Source organism: Merops nubicus, unplaced genomic scaffold (assembly GCF_000691845.1).
Source record: "Merops nubicus isolate BGI_N331 unplaced genomic scaffold, ASM69184v1 scaffold11393, whole genome shotgun sequence".
In the NCBI taxonomy this organism is placed as follows: Eukaryota; Metazoa; Chordata; class Aves; order Coraciiformes; family Meropidae; genus Merops; species Merops nubicus.
The window spans coordinates 1-16,333 of record NW_008599593.1 but is presented as its reverse complement, the minus strand read 5'-3'; the positions used below and the strand labels follow the sequence as shown (position 1 = coordinate 16,333).

Here is a 16,333-nt window from a genome sequence, read left to right as displayed (position 1 = left end):
GTACACAACTGACAGGAGAGTAAAAAGATGTATGGAACACTGAGAGTTGAGTCTAAAGTCAAGGAGACTTGACTTTAGACTCAAAAGTGGGAGACCTTTAGGCCAAAGGGTTTGTTAATATTCCTGTTCTTCCAACAGGAACAAAACAAAGAAACAAAAAAAAAAACCCACAACCCTAAAAATTCCGGTAAGCAAGTCAATATATTTATACTACATTTTGTACCTTAACTGCAAATCTACCCATCAGTCTTTTCAAATAAGTTCTTTCAAATTTTTAAACGTGCACTATATAAAATAAATCAGAAGAATTTTTTTTTTTTTTTTTTTTTTTTACCTTGCAGTCCATTCTAAGAATATGCTGTGCAATAATTTTTGGATTGTTGTCGGTGAAAAGCTCCTTAACTCTTCTTAACATTGATGTTTCCAATGGCTTGTTTTCAGGAGGCAGCAGTTTGGATTCAAAATCGTTTGGTTTAAAACTAGACACTGTCTCAAAAACAGGTGCACAAAAGATGCTGTCTTCTTCAGCCATCTCAGCTGAAACTTCTGAAGGATCTGCAGAGTTCACTGTAAGGTCATCTTCCAGGATCAAATAATTTGTTTCAGAGTTCCTGAACGAGTGTGTTCCCTTTTCCTTTCGTGTCAGATGTTCCACATAGCTGTTTTTCTGACATAAATGTTGCTTTGTTGCTGCAGGATCTCTGGCAGGGCTTAGCTCACAGTAGTGTCCTGAACTGTGGGAAGCTAAAGGAGAATCTGGGGACCTCATCAGGGGTGCTTTGCTGGGTTTAGGTGGAGGCTTTGGACAGAGCTGACTGTCTGATCCTCTAAGAGCCTCTGACTCTGAGGTGACCTTATGAACAACTGTGGGGCTTAGAGAAGGTTCACTGCCTGTTCTGAACGCAGGAGAGCCTGGACAGGAGTATGTGTCTGCTTCAGGTAATCGAGATGGATGTCTTGAACCTGCAGGAGAAAACTGTATTTTAGAAGGCCAAAACTATTCCTGATGCCCATAGAGGGTTCATCTCTTAATACTATTTCCTCTGGAAAATATTGTCAGATCATGTAAATTATTTCCTGACAAAAACATATATTAAATTATATTTTGAGGAATGAGCTAGCCAGCAAATTCCATTCACTTGCTGATCCTCCCGAAATCCCAAATACAGAGAACAGCTGCACCATAATATTATTCTGTGGTACTGCTGACAATAATTCCAGTCCCTGCTGCATACATAGCCTATACTGTCAGAGCTGGATAGTCTCCACGGCTTGGAATAGGAGGTGTCTCTGTAACCTGATCTGGGCTATAAAACCAGAAACCTCCAGCCACACCACATAAAAAGACGAGTCCTTTCTGCAAATGACAAGTTTGAGATGAAAGAAAAGCCTCCCAAAGTCAAGTCTGAACCTGCAGCAAGGTATGGAAGGAACGAATTTCAGGGATGCTAATCTGTTTGCTAAACAGGAGTTGATTTGACGAGCTGGAGAAACACATCCATATACTTCTGTGCATTTATGCCTCATCCTGTACTCCCTGCACATGCAAACCTCAGCACCTGGCCCAGGACTGAGCCCATCTGCAGTTCTCACTGCGTGCCGGTACCTACAGCGCGGTGGCCAGCTGTGCCACGTGGGCTTGGCTGCTTCCACACAGCTGGCTCACCACTTCTGCAGACAACAAAAACCTGCAAATCACAGCCTGCCACCACTATTAAGCAGTGTGATACCAGAACCTGCTTAGAGGACAAGATAAAATGCACAGCAGTACTCTTCAGGTTCACTGGTATAGCACCAAAATAGGAGTTTTTGCAGCCATGGACAGAAATAAGATAATCAATTCAACTACAGATGGACAGAAATTTGTCCATCATAATGACAGGAGTACACCCTTTCTATCAAAATACAGTCTCACTATACAAATACTTATTATCTTTGTCTCAAGAAGTCTTTCCACAATAGGCACTCTAAATTTTAACAAGCACCATATTCAGAATGACTAGCAGCCTTGGAAGTCAAACGCTAGAATTTGTCCACATGGGAACAGATAAATCATTGCAAGTTTTCTTACACAGCATGTTAGTACAGTAACAGTTGCTTAAACCTCTGAAGAATCTGAGAAAGAGAAAGCCACACTTAACAACCAATCAAGTGTCGGTACACCTTGTATAACTGGAGGAAGACGATGCCAGTGGCTGTGGAACCAGACAACAGCAAAAGGAATTAAAAGCAAAAAGGGATGGGGGCGGGGGGGAGGGGTAGAGAGAGACAGAGAGACAGAAAGAAAGAACTGAGTACTGAAGCCATGGTTAATACTTTTCTCCTGGGAAGGAACACTACCACATCTGCATCCTTTACCTTGATAAAAAGTGGCTACCAGTGTTTCCATGAAACTGCTACTACTTAATGGACTTCTGTCAGAATGACATGAGTGAAACAAGGCAGTTCTTGTAAAGCATAAGTGAGTAAAGGTAATAGTGTCAAATAGATATGAATGCCAGGTTTAGTTGTCACGTTTTTGGTGTGGAAGCTTGTTGAGCTGTGTGCTGAAGGACTCAACTAGCTGGTACATTATAAATGAAAAAGCTGGTGCAATGACTTAGCAAGCAGCACGCTAACATAGCTTACACTGGCCATTAAATGTAACTGTATATACGGTACTCAAAACACTCAACAGTCTCACTTTGGTCCAAGGTGTAACAGACCACCTGGGCACACACAGATTCTAACTGTGAAATGTTTATTTACAAAACATACCTGTTAGCAGATAGCTCTCCGACTGGTGAGCCTTTAAAGGGAACCTTTTCTCCAGAACATGATCCAAACTAGCTGGCTGGCTACCACTCTTTTCTTTGTTTCTAGGGAAAGCAAAAATGCAAACAAAAGCACATAAATGTACGAAACACTCTTAACATACATACCTAATTACCAGAATATAACATAACCAGTGCAAGGATCATTAGCTTTCCACTTCAGCAGGTTCTGCTTCGTGCTGTTGTGGTAGGAATGAAATGGGCTATAATATGTGTGACCCTGCAGCATTTGTGAGGGTGTTTCTTTAAATGCTGAGACTTTCTAAAGGAACATCTGATTTGGAACTGAAATTAGGTTCCATTATCCCATGGATCAAACATCAAATCGAATATCAATATCAAATATGGAAAGACAGGCTTCTCTGGAGCAGCAGCAAAACCTTATTTTAATGCTCTGTTTTATACTAGTCAAGATTTGCCGAGGCACTGAAGAACAAGTCCCACTGCTGTTGTCCTTCCAGAGTCTACATTTGCTCTCGCTCTGTGGATTTGCCAAAAATCAGCAAACATTCACGTCTATTCTTCCTTCTAAATTCAGAGTGAAAATTCACATCACCAGCACTGGGAGCTGATAGTGTTACCTCATTGCCCTCCATAAGGACAGCAAAAATAAAAGTACCTCAAGAGATTTCCTCTGGGTATGCTCTGCTCTGGGGACTGCATGTTGGATATACCAAGACTCAGCCTTTTCGCAGCTTCTGTCTTCCCTTCAGGGACACTTGGTTCTTTCTGTCGGGCTGGAGTTACACCATACTTTTCTTCCAGGCACCTGAGAGGCACGGTCCTGTTGATAGGCTGAAAAATAATTGCTCCACTCTGCTTTGATATTGGCGTGCGATTCCCAACATAGTATCTAACCAAGCCGGGGATGCTGTCGAAACTGTCAAGTTCAAACTGATACTGGACACGGCAGTAGGCTTCGTTGAGCCTGCGAACCGCTGTGTTGATTTTAAAATGCTGAGAGGTATTTTTCCACTGACAGGTAAGAACAAAGTTCCCAGGACTGGAGAGAGAATCTCTAATCAGAAAATCTCCATCTCTCTGAAGCAGGCCTTCTGCCACCTTTGAGGAAAAAGAATTATACAGAGAAATACTTTCAGAATCAGAAAACAATGCACTGCAACAAAATATTCTTAAACACAGGACGCGATTTGGTTTTTCTGGGAGGCCAGACAAAGCCAGAATGACAAAGCAAAGCACGAAGTGTGGTAGAAGTTGATTCCTCCAGCATTAAAATTAAGAGCTCATCCCACAGCAGGGATCTGGTGGGGCTGCTTGGAAAATGCTCAGCAGCCAGAAGCACATATATTTCTTCTAGTTTGCCAATAGAAAATAAGGCATGAAGGGAAAGCAATGGCTCAGGATTTTAGAGTTTAAAGCATCTGAACAGGCAGTCACACTGATGTTTAGAAGCCATTACTACAGGATGCCAGAAATTATCCTTTCATTATTACCTTCAACGACAACAGCTTTCATTTTTTATTCTTGGTGAATACTGCATAATCGCAGGAAGAGTCAAAAGAAATCCTATTTTCCCGTTTTGAATTAGTCCTTTCATGAGATACACGGCACCTCTAAGAGTTAATCTGAAGCCCAGTGTTCGGGGCTGCTGTGCCTGCTCTGCTCACCGAGGTGAGGGGCAGCAGGCAGCGCTGGGCAGAGTTGCGTACCCGCAGGAGGGATGCCTGCAGGGGGAGCTCCAGGAGCCCTGGGAACCCAAGCACCAATGCAACGACGGCTTTAACTTGTTTTTTTAACTACATTGGTAAGAATCAAAACTAAGTTATTGAACAGATTTTGTTGTGTGTTTTTTTGCTCTTCCAAACTTCAAGTGCAAGACAAAAATAAACACGAACATTTTAACTTTGGTTAAGAACACTGAACCAATTAATGTCAGGGTGTGTGAACAGTATGTGGGCATAGTATTTTCATATAAAGCTCAAATATCATTTCTGCCTTTATTCAGTGCACACAAATCCTGAAATATCTATATTTTTCACCAGCAGCTGCCCCGAATCCTTCCTCAGCCTCGTTTTATGCCAAGCTGTGATAAAATCCCATAGCTTTCCCATGAATAAGCATTACGTCCCTACGAAATCCATGCAGATATCAGAGCTGTGTATAGTACTGGAGTGCAATTCTGCTTGTCTATAAAAGCTCAAAGCACGTTTGGCAAGGCAAAGACCACGTACCTGCCGAGGGATACGTCCATGGTACCACGCGTGGCTACACAAGTCCTCACTGCTCAGCTGCAGCTCTTCCTCTAACTCCTTCTTCAGTTTTTCTGGGCTGTTGTCCATAACTTGCCGCTCCCTAGAAAACTGCAATAAAAGATTAAAAGCTTCAACCGTGCCAAGTTTAGTGATTAACATTTTACCTGGGTTATAGCTCCCATCACATGATCTCCCCTAGCCACTGGAATGCAGGTGCTGCTTTTAGCAGGCTGGCTTGGCTTCACTCTCTAGACTGTGTTTATGAAATCCTGCATTCAATGAGATAACATGTGATTGTTGTACACTGCATGGAACAGAGCAAAGTGTTCTGTCTGTGGACTAAGCTAATAATGACACACCTACAAAGTCACCCCTCTTACTTCCTCTACCCAGCAAGAGTTCTAAATACACCCAAAAGCATGAGGCTGGACCCAGATGTCCTGCTCCAATATTCTTTGTCTTGTCTAAAATCTTGCTGGAAAATTTCCATCTTCATCTCTTCTTGGAGTGCAGCTTCCATGCTGGACCACTCTGGCCCATTAGTCCTTCTTGTGGATGCAGTGTTGCTAACAAAGTAAGGTCCAGTATCTTCTCTAGAGAGTTGTGATGTACCTTTCCATAAGCACTCAATGAAGGGAAGTGTTTTGTATTTCCTAACGTCCTCCAAGGGCTGGGGACTCCAGCCCACCTTTACTGTTGCTGAAGAGTTTCAAAAACCTAATACACTCACAAGAAACAGGTTCCTCCAGGGAACATGTTCTACATTGATCAAAAAATCAGAGTATACCCTCTCTTAAAAGGCAGTACATTTTTAAGAAGAGAGAGGAAGACAGACGGGGGCCTCCATCCGGAGAGCAGTTTAAAATGCAGTGTTTTGCCCCAGTACATTATGGATTTGTTTCATAGCTCTGGAAATGAGCTGAAGCTCACAGGTTCCCTTCACAGACACACTGATGTAAATGGGCAGCATGTGCACTACTTTAAAAAGAAGTGGGACTGCTCACCCACCAGTCCCAAGCCCTCTGAGAACACTGCTCTGCAGCATTTTCTTCTTCATACCAAGTGCTCACAGCTCCTAACCGTGGGAGCCGGTGGCACACATTTAGCACGTCTTTCAACAATCCTCACTGCAATTTCAAGCAGTCTGAATTACAACAGATTACTAGACAGCAGATTTTTGGTGGAATAATGCCAGAAGAGGCATCCTGCTGCCAAGACTATTTAAACATGCTGTGAGCCCAGAGAAATTATGAGATAAATTCTCCTCTTTGTCTCTCTTTCTTCAGAGAAAACTTAAGTTTTTAGACAAACAAAAATGAGCATAGTAGCCTATACAGGAAGGCAAAAGATAAAAGCAACGTGATAAAGAATCACTTTTCACCTCAGTTTTGCTTCTGTGAACCATGACATTGTATTTTTATCCATACAAATGTGGTTCAAAATGGACAATCATTTTCAGCATGGAGTAAATCCTTTGTGCTTTTGTACAGTTTCCTCAACTCCTCCTAAGCTTTCTGGGAAGAGAATTCTGTGCAGGAAGAAACCATGCCACAAAAAAAGACCTTCACTGCAAGGGCTCTTTCATAAAACGATGTGCAACATGAGGAGATTAAGTTACTGGGTGTAGAAAAGAGTCACAGAAGAGACCTGGTGAGGATCCGAGTTCAAAAGCATATTAAAGTATCAAAACGTAGTCAGGGCCAAAAATCCCCCCTCCACTCCAAACCTCTGTGACCTATCAGACTTACACAGTTAAAGGACCAGTGGCACAAGCCTGTCACCTGTATTTCCCAACTCAAATGGTGGGGTACCCATTTAAAGTTGACTGCACTGATTCCAGAATTAACAGTTAGCTATTTCACTACCACATCTTAGAGAATGATAGCAAGTACTACAGCATTTACATAATCTTCAGGTAGAGTGAAGAGCACACAAATGGTGAGTAGACTTTTCAAGGGCACCTTTCCCCTGACTGCTCAATGAAGTGGCTGGAGTACTCTTAAAGTACCTGCTCTGATCTAAACAATAGCATTCCCTTGTAACGATATACAGATCTCTTACCTTCATAGCTGTGTATTTTGCTAATTGCTTGAAAGGAACTAATGCTATAATGTGAATTGTATTTAGGTTTTTGGAGGATGCTTTTAACCGAATAGACATCTTAAAACCCCCAAAGCTACTGCACAAATTGTTACCATCATTCCAAAAGCATCCCACTGTATCTCAACGATAGGCAAAGCTATTGTAAATGGAACAGAGTAGAGCATACAAATGCAGCAACTGAATTTATTTAGGAGAAAGATTCTTAGTCAACGGAAAGAGCTATAGGTCCTTGCACACAGACCAATTTCATACATTGTACTGACACGAATTATCTTTAAACAAACGGGATGATCAAGTTACAGATACACATGAATTAGAAATACAGCAAAGAAACTAGAATTTCTTCTGGTGGTTTAATGGATTTTTCACTACTAGAATGAGACATATATTGCACTTGAATTATATCTAGCAACATAACAAGAAAAACATTTAAGGAATCCAAACCAACAAAGTTGTTAACATTCATGATTATTGGTTTGTTAAAAATCCTCTCCACCATGGTCTACCACACTGAGCATACTCTGACTGCCAGAGGTCAAACATCTCCTGAGATGAAGCAAACATGTTTAAATAAACCTTATGCAACTCTGAACTTAGTGGAAGAACTCTTGTGGCTAGCACAAATCCCAAAAATACACCAGGAGGAAACTGCCTAGGTAAGCAAGTTTAGTAATAGCATATCTTCCTGGACAGCTATTTTGTTGGCTGAAGCTGATTTCTTACACAGTCTACATCCATATTAAAGGAGAAATGTGACCGATTAACTGTCTGTAGCCATACCAGCCTATGCCTTTCTATGCTAAATGCTATACCCAAGGCCTCTGGTCCTGCAAGAACATCTGCATACACTGAACTTCACATCATGCACATGAGGGCTCAGAAGTCACTCCAGGCACAGCCTGTAGGAGCATGTCAGTCTGTAAATAAGGAAGAGTGTAAGCTTAGAACAGCATAATTAGATATGTCAGTCAGCTTTCTCTTAAAAGAAAAGGTGACCAGTTCCACACAATGTGACATGGGTACTTCAGCCTCATTTCCCAAGAGCACCCAAAACTTAACAGGCAGGAATGGCACACACTGTAAAACTGCACTAGCTTCATAGTGACAAACCTTCATTTAGTAGTATGTGCTCATTTTACTTCTTTGTCTGAGACACTGTCGGCACCTACCCAAACCAAAAACAACCAAACCTCACCAAAACCCTGAAAACAAACAACCGAGGTAAAAAATTAAAGACTTCAGTATATTCTGCAACAAAACACGGTTGAAGCAACACAGGGAAGCTTCCAGTTTTTCTTGAAGATTGCCAAATAGTAAAAACTCTGTCAGAGATCCCTGGAATATAAAAGTAAATCAAGTCAGCAGAACTCTTTTCAAATCCAGATGCTTTTCCTGACCTACAAAGGAAAAAGAACTCCCCCTAAGTATGTGCTTTGCAGAACTGTTTGTTCACATATTAGTCGCATTGTTTCCAGTCCTGGAGCTATTTTAAGATATTCTTGCCATGTTGAGTTTTTGTGAACAGGTTTTAAAAGGAAAACATAAAACTGTCTAGCAATACAATATTATCAACCTCCAGCAAAATCTCTCCATCCTACTTACATAGCCAATGGAAAACCTAGACAGACTAGAGTTCAGAAGGGGAGAAAAAGTTTCCAGTCAGTACAGTTTCTTTACTGTTTTTAATAAATGCCAAGCAAGTTTATTATATTTCACAAAGGATTTCTACTTCAGGGCCATTAAACTAAAAGCAGACTGCGCTTACAGATGTAACAAGCTACCTTTGATGTTCCATATTATTTTAATTTTTTTTTTCAGGCAAACAATCTAGCATAGCAAGAAATTGGAAAATATCAAGGTTTAAGGAAATAAAATATCAAAATACAATCTTATCTAAGGATTTAAATTTAACATATCATGTATCATTTAAATGTTTCAGTGTAAATTTAAAAAGGACTTGACCCACCACACTGTACTGTATCTATGAAACTTGTGAACACATTTTAATGGGAATTTCTCACAATAATCGGTTGTTTGTGCATCCAAGGAGTTACCTTAGTTTCTGTGTTTGGCACTCTCCAAAGGAAATGGCTCTATTATCAAGCTCTTGTGTCATCTACCCTAGCTGAATTTATCACATTAGAGTGATTTTTAATTGCACTGAATAATCTACTCTATGAGTGGTGATAAATAAAAACGAAGTCCCACAGTTATTTCTGTTGCCTGCTGGCAGCAGATTCTTGCTCCAGTACATGTACCAATGGAGTATCAAACTAGCTGAGAGGACAATCACACAGGCTTCTTTCTACACGTACACCCAAAGCTGCATCTTAAGTGCTCTAGCTTTTGTGGCTTACCTCAGTTGTTATTAATTCTTCTCTAAGGTGATCAAGTGGGGGTTTTTGCTTGTTTGTTTTCTTAAACAGCTTGAAATATGAGGGAAAGACTTACTTTTCAGGCACAGTTTGGAAGTGGTCCAAAATCTGTCATGCTAGATCATCTCCTTCAGTTTTGATAACAAGGAATTTCATACTGCCTCTCTTTGTATCCTTCTGGCACTGTACTGTTTACTTAACGCACAGCCAAGGGCTGTTACAGGTTCATGACTAAAGGCGGCCCCATTTCCATCCAATCTCAATTATTTCCTGGTGCTTTGCACAGCTCTGCCAACTGGTATTTAAATTAGCCCAACAGGCAGCCTTGAAGGTTTCAAGAAAAAAGGAAAAAGAGAAGAGGTAATTATTAGGGATAAATGAGAACAGCTTTGTGAAAACTGGCACGTGATCTGATTGAGGAAGTCAGTCAAGCCAGTACCTTTCCTAAACCTTTCATAAATGTACAGTATCTATCGAAACCAAACTTATTACAACTTCCTCTGAAACCCATCTCTCCAGGACTGCTACATTTGCTTAAGTGCACCAGGAACTCTGAACTACAACTTTCTGACCTTGTAAAAATGGCTAGATCCTACAGAATCTCCAAATAAATGAGGAGGGATCTGAGATACTTTGTGAGGAGGCAAAAACTTAAATTTTGTGAGGTTTATGTAACTTTTAGCCAAATGGATAATTTAACAGAAAGACATAAATTGTGAAGAGATTGCTATGGCAAGGACAGCAAGTACAAAGGGGGAAGACAACAATATGAAATGAGAAAGAAAGGAGGGGATACACGGACACAGGACTAAAAACACCTGGAAAAGTAAAAAATTAATTAAATTCTCCTATTTTTAAACCACTAGAGAGTAACCAACTTTCTCTACAGATAATAAATGCTTTATTGTCAAAGTTTCAATTATGGATCCAGATATACTTCACTGACTGCAGAGATCCCTTAAGTGTCTAACTCTGTGCTCTTGTGATCCTGGTCAGACTGACTGTCTGACACTATGAGTATAAACGTCTTAAAATACACAGTTACATCAATTTATAATATGTTTTAATTTTATTTATGATGAGTACAATGTATTTCGTTTCACTTATAACTCCGTCACCAAACCAAACTTGCATTAGGCATTTTAAAGAATACTTCTGTGGAACCAGCCTTTTCATCTTTGTTGGAAGACATTCTTGTCAGTCTGCATTTTCTCCTGTACACAAAAGTCATATCTTTGGCCAAGAACTTGCAAAGTGACGAGAACACTAGGCCAGAGTTATTTCTAAAACACTTTTTTTGAAAAAGAAATAATGTGGAAAAAAAAGGAATTTCTAAATTCAATAAACCATTTTCTGATTAACTTGGGCACTTTGAACTGCAACTGTGGCAAAGTTCCTTACGGGAACAGATTTCTCTAATCTTCCAGAGTGCACAAGGTTCATACAGAACTATACCAAGTGCTATGCTAAGTAATGGGAGGTACAAAATGGGTGATACATGTCTCTTTGCATAGACAACCACCAGCTCCTGCAGAGTTTCATTTTTATTTTCCAGTGGCTTAACTGGTTGGCTTAGACACAGAACAAATACAAACTTTTGCCATGCCCAAGATACAGGAGAGAAATCTCAAACTACTCAGAGAGATTAATACAGGAGAATGGTAATTTTGAAGCCATAAGGTTTCCGTGTGTTTGTTTAGGTAACAGGTGATGACTTCTGAGGTTACTGATAGAAGTTAACAAATCACCATGAAAATTTCCATCGTGACTGACAGCTTTTTAAAATCAAATAGCTCCATCACGTGCATATTCTCAGTCTACCACTATGAATAACATAACCTGCCTGACAATCACAGAGAAACAGCCATTTTTTTATTATCTAGAAAGTGAGATATTTGTTTGTGAGGAGGAAGATAAAAATGGCTTTTAGTACCAGCTTAAGTCTGATGTTAACTGAAGATAACTGCAGGACTTAATTCTAGTGAACCTTGCATCTGCCTTCCACTACAACACTACACTGAAACAAACCCTTCATTTTCTGGGTGACCACATTCAGAGCTAGGAGGACAGTTTCATTTCTAGAATATGGATCCTGAGAAATCCTGACCTGAGAGTAAGTAAAATCCTAAATTCCTTAGAGTTAGTCAAATCTTAATCTGTGACCCTGGGAATTTTGACTATCAAATCAAAAGGATTTTAGATATCATGTTGGGTGTTTGGGTTTTTTTTTGTTTTAATCTGAGAAATACTTAAGTGAAAGGTATTACCAAGAAGTTAAATGCATAGATATCTACTGGAGAATATTCCCATTCACATCAAACAGGAATTACTTACAGAGTGCCAGGGGTCCCTGTGATATCTATATATTGATGATAGAGGACATACTGCAATGAAAGGTTGATAAACCATATAAAATTACCATGGGAATTGAAAAAAAGTTATATAGTATTAGACTTATCAAACATCAGACTCAGAGGTAAGAATGGAGAATCAAAGTTCAGCAAGATATACAAAATTTCCCATCATTTTGATGTCCATCTTTTTCCATCTGGCCCTCTCCAACAACAACAAATCTGACATCAGAAAGGCAAACCCATACCACTGGGTGGTGATGGGTTGCAAACCCACATTATCAAACCCAACTGCCTCCACATACACGCTAAAACTGGACATGTGAAGCCTGGGGATGCCAGTGAAACAGATTTAGATCATCACATGCTAAAGAAGTAATAATTAAGACTTACTACCTATAAAAAGTGTTTGCAAATTCATCCAAGATAAGATGTGGCACTTGCCCTCAGTAGCTGCTTATAAAAGGCTTCTTACGCATGCCGCATTTGTAGCATTAGTTCATACCCAGTAATGAGACAGATCAACATGCTGGAAGTTTTAAAACTTGCAGTCCTGGTAACTTGAGTGGATTTCCCCTTTTGCACACCTTCAGCTGAGGGTGAATCATAGCAGAGAATTAAAAATGAAAATACCTGGGAAGGTCTTTCCCTTTCATCATGACAACCACGCTAGCTAGAACTATAAAAACCTGTCTCATTGCAAAGTTAACTATTAATTTAGACCTCTTCACTTTTTAAGTCATCACTTATCACTGATTTAGTCTTAATTTGTCCAAAGAGGTGCAGACCTTACTCGACTGAACACCCACTGTTTATATACCTTTTCTCCAGCAAAGGCAACCCAGTTTCCTACCATCAGAACTTCTTAAAATAGCAGGTCATCAGATTTAGCTAATGCTAAATCTGCATGCTGGAACACATGCATTCAAATCTATTTTAAATGCTGCAAATCTCTTTAAATAAAACCTTATTTTTGAAAGGGCCCAGCTGTAATTTGTTTCTATATAAAAGGTTTTATTTTTTACCCTCCAAACACTATTAATGTTTCTGTTTCTCTAGGGACTATATGGATTAGACTAAATGGAAAGTTGCCATGACAACACCATCGTTATTTTAGGTATTAGAAATTCATGCCAGGTTATACAAAGGGCATGCATGGTCAAGAATAACAGTTCTGTAACTGTTCTGACAGCCAACAATAAAACCCAATGTCATTTTAAAAGTTTTAGAATAGAAGAATTAAGCTTTATGCTTAAAATTGGAAAGTAAATGAAAATAAATTACAGTAAGAAGATAGCATCCATAACTCTCTATTCTGATAATAACTTCTGACATTTGTCCAAGTGTGAAAGAGAAGACAGTTTGATCAGAGTCATTTTTTTATAGCGCGCCCAAAAGACTCAGCCCCACACCCCACCTTCAGAAATGGACAGTTCAAAGGCTACATCACTGGAGGAGAGAGAAGGGGAGCAGCTGCTCCCAACTTTAAGTGCCTCCATCAAAGGTTTGAAAGGTAACACGCTAGAAGACAGCAACATTCACATCCTTCATCATTGCAAATGCTTCAGGATATCTGTATACATTACACAGTGACTTAAAGAGCTGACACTGTTATTCAAAGAACATTTTAAGCATAAATCTTAAATAAAAATATTCAAAACTTTAAGTGTAGCTCACAGATCCTCAAAGACAGCTAGACACCTGATTACAATTCAATTCCTAAGTGACTCAGATGCTTCTGTGTGGCTCAAAATGTTTATAAAGGCTTTTTCTTTGCAGATAGTGCATTTTTGCATAAAGTGAAAGATGTCCCTGCCCATGGCAGGAGGGTTGGACTAGATGATCCTTAAAAGGTTCCTTCCAACCTACACCATTCTATAAGTACATGATTTTGTGTATTTTCTAATATTAAAGGTTGGAAAATGTAAGGACAAGTCCAAAATTGTCTGAAGTATTTAAAAAACTTGAGTGCCTGGGCACCACTGCCTATGTTTTCAGTGAGTAGATGAAAAAGTCAGAGAATCAAGTGGCCTGATCAGTTAAATTCTGAAAGCTTGAAACTTTGCTAAAATTCTCTTCATTAAGATCCAAACAAGGGCATTTTTAATTTGGTCCTTACACATAGTCACCATCAGGCTCTAAAACTGAAAGTTGTTTGAGCTCCTCTCTCAGCCAATACTGAATTCTACAGATGTTCTTTAGAACAGAAACACTGTACCAAACCATTGTATAAAAACAAACACTCCCAAACAAAAACTAAAAGCATTACTGACTAGCACATTGTGTATTTATGTTATTGAAAAAGAGCACCTACCTTGACTCTGATAATAGACTTACGATGATAAAAGCAGCAAAGTGCTGCGATCAGCATTTGAAAAACATTATAATCCTTTGGCATTTTCAGTTCTGCTGTTTGTGGTTCCTCAAGATAGATGATAAACAGTCACTATTAGCAGTTTTCAGAGGTTTAGCAAGCTCCTTAGTATTACCTCTGCCTGGCAGAGCTGCTACACCCCCCTGCCCCCATATTAGGGACGCTTTCCAGAGCTGAAGTTGATAGGATCAATTCGGTGGCCGCTGGCATGCTCACTTCCAGCACGCCACTTTGAGCCTGCCAGAATCCTCATGTGATCTGTCTCACTCACCAGTGAAATCCTAGCTCCTCTCTCTTGGTATCCCCTGGTGCTGAGATGTATTTAAGCCACCAGCTCAAGGCAAACTTCTCTTCCTGATGAGATACAATACCTAACTTACCCTGTGCTTAATCAGTTGGTCCAACTCAATCATGCCACATGCCTATCTGTATCATCAATAATATACATGTAAAACACATATAGGAAAAACACTAAGAGGAAAAGCAGTTGATTACTGTTTGAGAACTGTTACTCTTCAAACTCAAAAGATAATTACACCCTTAGAGCGTAGGTAACCAAGGACAATGATAAATCTGTTTCTTTTTAATTAGGAAACTTCCGGCAACCAGCCCTTGGAAAAAATAAAAAACAAACAACACTGCCAGCATGGTCACTATGAGTGGGAAAACCAAGGCACCTTTAGTTTTTAAAGCTATCAATGACAGCTTTAGCTTGGTGACAGTACCAAGGGATTGTGCAAACTGCTACAGAGAGAAAGAACTGAATTCAAGAATACCTCTGATTTGGTAAAGCAAAAATAAACACTAAACCAAAGTAACCAGCAGCAGTTTTATTTACATCTGTGATTCTATTCTCTTGGACAGCACAGTGCGTAGCTTACTGCCCAGTAAATCACTCATCAGCAAAGAATCTGTCCTGCATACCTCATGGCCTTCTCAAGAACAAAGGCAAAAAAGACAAATAACTTGGCTATTTATAATAGTTGTTAGAGACAAGACCTCACCTCCACAGCAGCCCTGTTAACAGACTCGGTGAATGAAACAAAATACACTGGAATGAAGGGTACAAGAAGGCCTGTAACACTTAAGAGAAACTTTGGAGAAACCAGTCATTTATAACTTGGATGGTATCAAAAAGTCCAGAAGTCACAGATATTTCAGCTCTCAGATTAGGAATAATTCAGTCCCAAGGAGTGGTTAAAAGCAAAAGTGACTTGTCTTTTTCATCATCAACTAATATATTCCATAATTACCAGAGCACATATATTAAAGGCTTATCAATGTCTTCAGGTACTACTTGCAAGGCACTACCTCTCACCCAATAATACTGCACTTCCTTCTCACAATGACTGAACCATGGGAAGTGCCCTCAGTGCCTGCATCAAGCAATATAAACCACGCAGCAGCACTGAGCAAAGAGCAGATGTAAAACACATGCTCCATTTCCAGATGAGTGGGATGGAGATTCAGAAAGGCCAGAAGCTGTACCAAAGGCAGGTTGCCTCAAGCCATCCGTTAAAACTGACCCTGAGAAGAAACCGTGAAGGGTCATTGTTATAGGTGACTCTGTGCTGAGGGGGGCAGAAGGCCCGATATGCAGAACAAACCCTCTTCATAGAGAGGTCTGCTGCCTCCCTGGTGCCCAGGTAAGGGACACTGTAGATAAGAAGCCCAACCTTGTGGGTCCTTCAGACTACTACCTACTTCTGGTCTTTCAAGTGGGTAATGACGACACAAGTATGAGGGGGTCAGACGCAATTAAAAGAGATTTCAGGACCTTGGAACAATGGCTGAAAGGATCAGGAGCTCAAGCTGTGGTCTCCTCTATTCCCCTAACACCAGCATCGGACGAGGGAATAATTAGGAGGAGACAACAGGTCAATTCATGGCTCCAGGGCTGGTGTCACCAACAGGGGTTTGGCTTTTACAATCACGGGTCGGTTTACATGGGACCAGAGCTGCAAACAAAAAATGGGACCCATTTGTCCCTGAGAGGGAAAAGGATCCTGGGGCAGAAATTGGCAGGGCTCATTGATAGGGCTTTAAACTAGATTCGAAGGGGGGAGGAGACTATTAAAGTCTCCTGCTGGCTGGTAACAGTCAG

The 16,333-nt window shown here is 40.2% G+C and overlaps 1 protein-coding gene across 1 annotated transcript in view; it reads right to left on the bottom strand.

The window, feature by feature from the left end:
- BCAR3 (breast cancer anti-estrogen resistance 3) overlaps nucleotides 1–14,253 on the bottom strand; it is a 19,776-nt gene extending 5,523 nt beyond the window's left edge. The window contains exons 1-5 of the mRNA XM_008937448.1: nucleotides 14,170–14,253; nucleotides 5,006–5,134; nucleotides 3,433–3,875; nucleotides 2,758–2,858; nucleotides 335–963 (exon numbers count right to left, since the gene is read on the bottom strand). Of these exons, the coding sequence (XP_008935696.1) occupies nucleotides 335–963; nucleotides 2,758–2,858; nucleotides 3,433–3,875; nucleotides 5,006–5,134; nucleotides 14,170–14,253 (1,386 nt within the window). The remainder of the gene's footprint in view (nucleotides 1–334; nucleotides 964–2,757; nucleotides 2,859–3,432; nucleotides 3,876–5,005; nucleotides 5,135–14,169) is intronic.
- Between the last annotated feature and the right edge of the window lie 2,080 nt (nucleotides 14,254–16,333).